The 6,742-nt window shown below is 43.1% G+C and overlaps 1 protein-coding gene and 1 non-coding gene across 2 annotated transcripts; both read right to left on the bottom strand.

The window, feature by feature from the left end:
* Positions 1-1,545: 1,545 nt before the first annotated feature.
* RPS20 (ribosomal protein S20) lies at positions 1,546-4,393 on the bottom strand. Its single transcript, XM_074818936.1, has 4 exons — positions 4,234-4,393; positions 3,014-3,113; positions 2,186-2,259; positions 1,546-1,769 (listed from the first exon to the last, which is right to left on the bottom strand). Exons 1-4 carry the CDS (start codon positions 4,234-4,236, stop codon positions 1,587-1,589), a joined length of 360 nt encoding a protein of 119 aa, XP_074675037.1. The 5' UTR covers positions 4,237-4,393; the 3' UTR covers positions 1,546-1,586.
* Positions 2,341-2,405, bottom strand: LOC141934699 (small nucleolar RNA U54). Its single transcript, XR_012626406.1, has one exon. It is a non-coding gene; the product is annotated as a small nucleolar RNA U54 (small nucleolar RNA).
* Positions 4,394-6,742: the final 2,349 nt, after the last annotated feature.

Raw genomic sequence — 6,742 nt, 5'->3', positions numbered from 1 at the left:
CTCAAAGAACATAGGTCATTTAGGTATGTTTAAGAGGCACGTGTAAGTGAGAGGTACAGCCAGCTGGAAGCCGATAAAAAGCTATTTCATAGCATTAGGTTTTGACCAACAGGAAAGACCAGACAAAAATGATGTCAAAGGCAGCCAGCCCTCCCTAGATCCCCCCAAGGGCTTTCAGTCAGGCTGTTGGGTCAAGCACAGGGAAGACTGCTTGGGTTAAAGTAGTTAATCATAGACAAAGGTCAGTCAGCCTCAGCTAGTAACACTTGTAGTCTGTTACTTGTTCGCCAGTTTAGCCCTTTTTAATCTGCCTGGTGTCACAAAATCAAGTTATTACCATGTTTTTCAGAGCACCCCATAAAATACAAATTTTAAAACTAAGGCTAGAAGTATTTGTCAGGCAGCTCATATTTTTAATATACTACCAGAAACTGACCTTTAGGAAGACACAGGCGTTTTCTTCTCTGCTCACACAGTTGAGATGCTTCCCAAGGAAGCAGGCGTGTCACAATCTGTGCGTGTAACTGCAACTAAGTTCCTCACCTCTCCCTTCTATCAAAGCTCTTGAGCCTGCCAATGAGGTGGACAGAATCCTTCTAAGGCTTTAAATTTAATGAAATTAAGACAAGTGGGCAGATGAAGGACTCTTGAATCCCCTGAGTAAGAAAGCTCAAGCTTTAGCCACAGTTTTAGTTCTTAGCAAATGTAAATGGGACCTCAAGCTTCATACTTCTGCTTAACTAGAATTCAAGTTCTCTCCTATGCTTGAAGCATAAGCAGCAACCTGATCTTAAATGGATGAGTGTTCTTTCATTTAACTCGGGGCTTTGTCATGTTGGTTTAAGAATTAATCATAGTTCCTTTAAGGATTAGTTTGCAGAGGAAAAAAAAAAAAACCAACCACCAAGCTTGAGAGGCCTAAGTAGCAGCAATGAAAGTGGCTGTTTTATTGCTTTACGTATGAAGCTTACCTTTAATAATACTTTTAATATTCAAATCTATGGAAATCTAAATCTAGAAAGACAACTAGAGCATTCCACAGCTTAGTTTTGTGACTCTACATGCAAGTCTAAATAAAGAACTTGCTAAATTCAATGTATTCACCACAATTGTGAAGCTTTATACCTAATAACCTCAGGATCCTTTGCGAAAAGCATGGGGAAAAAAAAAAGCCAAGGAAGCCAACTGTTAGTTCAGCCTCACATAGCAAAAACTAAGAATTGAAAACTTGGTAATTTACCTAAATATCGATTTTAATGCTACTGCTTGTCTGGGTATAGACTAAGATTTCAGCCAAAGTTAAATCCTTTATGGAAAATGTATTTTTAATAATTTAAGTGCTGCACATCCATACAGTCTCCAACCTCCAATGAAACTATGATGCCAAGTTTCATCTTCCTGATGTTTACAACTGGCACAGTCTTCCTTAAATATCATACAATTCTCTCACATTGCATTTTGATTATGATCTCTGTTGTCCTTCTTCATGAAAATCATCACAGGGCTACCCAAGACTCTTGGCACGCATATAAAAACAAACAGTGATGAAAATTTGTAAATCAACTTTATTTGACAATGACCATCATTTAGGCATCGGCAATAGTAACTTCAACTTCTACACCTGGTTCAATGCTGATGGAAGTGATCTGCTTCACGATCTCAGAAGGGCTGTGTAAGTCAATGAGCCGCTTATGGATGCGCATCTGGAAACGATCCCAGGTCTTGGAACCTTCACCACAAGGCGTCTTCCTGGTAGTGATTCGCAGAGTCTGAAGAAAAATCATAAACAAGGTATTTAGTTGATGCACACAGAACACTAATCTACAATCAAATCAATCCACTTAAAAATATTCTATGGTATCTATGTCATTGGAAAATCACTTCTTAAGTTCTATTCTACTGATGTTAACACTCCTTCCCTATATGCAATTTAATGTAAAAAAAAAAAAGGTCATGATTAAAATAAACTGAAGGACAGAAAAGCCCCTTCCATGTACAACATGTTTCGCACTAAACAGCTGCTCCAAGCATCAAAGCAACTTGTGAAGTCATTATCTGTTTACGCTGGGTCACCCTCAGTTTAGTAGCACTGCTTTTCATCTCAACTTTTTTTTTTTAAGAAGTTTTAAGTGCACATTTGCAGAAAAAAAACGAACTTTTAAGACAGGAACACAGTGTTAAGTACCTTGGTGGGCATGCGAACAGGTCCTTTCACCTTTAGGTTTTTTTCCTTAGCGCCTCTGATCAAGTCAGCACAGACTACAAAAAATAAAATACAATAGGCTCAGGTTTGTGAGTGGGGTTTTTGCTTGTTTCCTTAAGTGAAGATTTCAAACAAGAAGTTGGCTCAGAATAGCGTATGAAATTATCACTGCCATTCATTCTAAGGGTTATCCTCATAGCCAACCATATACAAGTAGAAGCGTTACGCCATGGTGAGCAAAATCATGTCACAACAGTAAGCAAAAGCCATCACTACAAGTTTAAGCTGTATTTAAGCTGTTATCAGCCTGAAGATCCTGCATCAAACAGTGATTCTACAGCGTTTACATTATATGATTAAAACACTGGCAAAGCCAGTTCCTAAACAAGATTAAATGAATTTCTTAAAGAATGTTAAACCTCTAAACTAAACTCTTCATAACAAGAGCGACAAAATATCAATCGAGAAACATGGGCCTTTCAGTTCTTATACGTTCAAATAGCGACAACTAAAACCCCCACAAGAACTACAGGGAAGAAGCTGCATTCTCTTATGTTAGTCATTATGACATGAAGTTTTCATCATGATGAAAAACTAACTAGCTTCCATTAAAAATTAAATTGGAATCTACTTGTCAGTGTATGATGCGCTTTGGGTTGACTTTGTTAGCCAAGTCACATACAAACAAGCAAATGCTAACATCTTTAATTACAACTGGTTTCAATACATTCTATTTTGCAATACATAGTATCATATATATCATTTATTACTTAACAAGCTACCCCAGTTAAAAAAGAAAGTATCACTCACCCTTCTCAAGGGATTTTACATTGCGACTTGTCAAAGTAATTCTAATGCGATGAATTGCTACCTCTTGTTCCACAGGTGCTTTGCCGGTATCTTTAAACGCCTAAAACATTGAAGTTACAAATATCAGATGCTGCAGTCAACACCAACTAATGCTATCCGCAGCCTCTTAAAAACAGACTTCTAGAGTGTAAAGAACAATTTAGCTCTGGGACTATTTTATCCTACTGACCAGATGAGACATCCAAAGACTACAGCGACACGGAAGAAATGGTGGGAACAGAAAGGAAGGGCAAAGTCCTAACTGCTCCGAGGAAAAGCAGTTTTTTAAGCGTCTAACTGCATCTCACGGTGGGAAGCTGCAAGAACATCCCTCCCTGGTTTGCCTATATACAGTAGGCTGTCCAGTTGCAAATATTCCTCGTCCTCAAAAATAACACATTTCAGATTTCACATATCTTACAACTTAACCTCACCACGAATTAAGTAACAAAGATATCAACAAAACAGCAACAACTTAAAACAGTGAGAACAAAAAGGGGCATCTGGCCAGAAAGACTAATTCGGCCACTCGGGAAAGCGATCTGCGCTTATACAATTAAACGCTTGCAAATAATTGGGCGTTAATGCGGACCAAGTGAACTGATGAAAGGAAATAACAGAGAAAATACAGAGGAAGAAGGATCTTAAAAAACCGTGGATGAAATATGGATTTTCTCTGGCTGACGAGATACTATTACCTGTCGTATTAACTGACGCACATTCCTCTAATAAAAGCCGATTTTAAGACCCAACGCACAAGGCCCTGCCAGCCCCACTCACGCCGGGTGGAGGTCGCCCCTCTCCGCCCGCTCTTCCCGTCGAGCCAGGCCCCGCTCCCGAGGGGGAGCTCTGCCAGGAGGAAGCGCCGCGGCCGCCGCGGCCTGGTGCGTCCCGGGCTCACGGGCCGCCCTCACCGCAGGCCGGCTCGGGGAGGGGGGGCCCGGCGCAAGGCCCCGGCCTGCGGCGCCCCTCTCCCGCGCCCCCGGCTGTCAGGGGCCGCCCCAGCAGCAGGGGACCCCTCACGCCCCCCCTCCCCCGGGGCCGGGACCGGGGCCCAGGCGGCGGCTGAGGGCTAGCCCCAGCGGGACGCACACAGCCGCCCGGGCCCGGCGGCCACGCGGCGCTGCCGGCCGCGGGAGGCGGCGGCCCCTCTCCCCCCACACCTCCCTTCCCCGGCTCACCATGGTGGCGGCGGAGCCTTCCTGACCGACTTATTCCCGGGCGAGGGACGGCGCGGGGCCCAGCGAACAGCGGTGAGCCAGGAGGCGGCGGCGGCAACTGGCGGGCGACCGGCGCGGGAGAGGAGGGCGCGGCGGCCGCCGGGCGTTTATATAGCGAGCGGCACCGCCTCCATCCGGGCGTTGCGCGACCTTTCACCCCGGAAGCGCCGGGGAAGGGAAGCGGGACCGGTGGGGCTTGGCCTCGGCCTCGGCCTCCTGCACGGCGGGTGCTGGGCGGTAGCGGCCCCACGGCGAGTAAAGAGGGGAGAGGGGCACTGGGCGCGGCGGTGAGGGGCAGGGGCGGCTGCCGCCAAGCACCCGGCAGGGCTGGGCTCCGGGGCCCGCCGCGGGACCTGCCGAGCGGGCCGGTGTCCGCGGCGGGGGCGGTTCGTGGGGCTCCCGTGCCCCCTGCACCGGGCCCGGCCGGCGCCGTGGGGGGCACAGCGCCCTTCTCTCTCGGGCCCCGTGAGCATCTTGCGCTCCTAGTTGCCTTTACCTGTAGACTTCGGCTTTCTGCTGGGGGAAGTACCGCCATTTGGTATACGAGCAAGTCTTTATGGCTTCGAGTGATAGCGAGCCCGTTCCCGTATAAGCCTTTTTATTTTTCTTTTTAATCGTTACTGAAAGGGGAGGTGTGAGAACAGAAGCTTTTAAGTAAAAATGCTGGTTTCATTCATTCTTAAATTTAAGAACTTAAACTCGTTTTGCTCATCGAAGTCCTGTTATTTATTTAGATAGGGCACTGGAGGGATGCTTTTTAATGAGAACAGTCATTGGTTTAGCCTGGACACTAATAACTGTTGGTCCCAAAACAAGTATTTTGCTGAGAGCTTGCCAGTTTCTAGTTATGTCTCGACTCGACAGCTTTTTTTGAACTGGAGAAACATATGTTATGAAATGGTCACTCTGATTATCTTTTAAAAATAATAATTCTAGTATGGGATTTTGTTTAATAATCATAAACATGTATAAAATTAGAAAAACTACTGCCACCTTTGGAAGCTTAGTAATTGCTACAGTTACTCAAAAAAGCCTGCTTGGTGTTTTAATACGAAGTTACTTTTGGCTATGACACTGCAGTTAATACAATTTTTTTCCCCTACCAAATGGTTTATAGGTCTTCATATGGTCTTTAAACCTTATGTGATGGAGTTAACTTCTGTATGCCAGTTTTTCCATTGTGATGCTCAATTTTAGACTTGTTTTGCATTTGGATTAATTTGTACTTGCTTCATGAAATCTCCGGTTTACTAATAACTTCTTTGGACTAGATGCTATATTCTGATCAAGCAATTCCAATAAACATGGATATAGAAGTTGTCATCCTGTTACTGCTTCCTGAAATACAGCAATGTCTTTTGCCAATGGAGGTCACTACTTGAAAAATCTGTTTTGATAGTTGTTTCTCTGGCCTCTTCTTCCCTGCAATGAAAGCAGCATTTGGTCCTGGTGGTTAGTTTTCTGAGCCATTTAACAATTTTGAACTCACTTATGCATAAGGAACCCATGTTTACTCTGTTATCAGTTATTTCAACTACTTCCTGAGGAAGTTTTCCATCTATAAGTGTTTTATATTCATCACTCTTAAATATGTGACCTCACACTGATCATGCTGAAACACTTAATTTTCCAGTAATCCAGATGGTTCCCAATCAGCAGTCTTGCTACATTATTTACTTGGAGCTTTTATGAATGTTCTTAGTAAACTTTTATTTCCAGATAAAATACTGAGTAGCTTGCTGCCAAGAACTGGTTCCTGTGGGATTCAATTAGAAATATGTGTGACTGAGTTCTTGTTGATGACACAGACCTGTCACCTTAGTTTTAAATTACATGTGCACAACTACGCCAGTTTTCTGTGTCCTATTGAACAAATAAACATACAAATGTGTTTCATCAAGACTGTTCCTATTGTCTACCAAAGTATGCTGTAATTGCATGACAGAAAAGTCAGTCTGAAAAGATACATTTTCCATACATTTAAGCTGTGTAATTTAATTAGAATTTCCTCACTTATTTCTTGTTCCTATATCAAAGAGTCAGTTGGTTTTTTTTTTTCCTGGGATTAATGCAAGGTTGACAGTAAGTTCCCAAATTTGTTCCTTTCTTACTTATTTTTCTAGTATTGGCACCACCTCAGCTTTCTTTGAGGTTTTTTTTTTTTTTTCTGAGCTTCCCCAGATTTCTCAAAGCTTACGGAAAATCCACATTAACAGCACACAAGTCTCCTTTGCCAGCTCTTAAAATTCTTGGATGCAAGCTATCTGGAGCTGCTGATTTAAAAACCGCCTTACTTCTGTTCCTATGTTTAAGGCTATTGTCAGAATTTTCTGATATATGTTGTTTTTTCTCCACAAATGTATAGCAGAAATTTACCTGAAATTTCACCTGCTTTCTCTGAAATACACTATTAAAAAAAATACTCCTTCATGCTATTCACATGAGTAAATAAATATCCATTGTAAATACA

The sequence above is a fragment of the Strix aluco genome, chromosome 1 (genome assembly GCF_031877795.1).
Source record: "Strix aluco isolate bStrAlu1 chromosome 1, bStrAlu1.hap1, whole genome shotgun sequence".
NCBI classification, from domain to species: Eukaryota; Metazoa; Chordata; class Aves; order Strigiformes; family Strigidae; genus Strix; species Strix aluco.
This window is presented reverse-complemented; position numbering and strand designations above follow the sequence as displayed.

Bases quoted from the DNA above. Each gene is read 5' to 3' on its own strand.
- RPS20 (XM_074818936.1), bottom strand. The intron at 2,260-3,013 runs GTGAGTGATACT...TATTTTTTGTAG, and splicing joins TGTAAAATCCCTTGAGAAGG to TCTGTGCTGACTTGATCAGA. The intron at 1,770-2,185 runs GTACTTAACACT...ATTTTTCTTCAG, and splicing joins CTGTTCGCATGCCCACCAAG to ACTCTGCGAATCACTACCAG.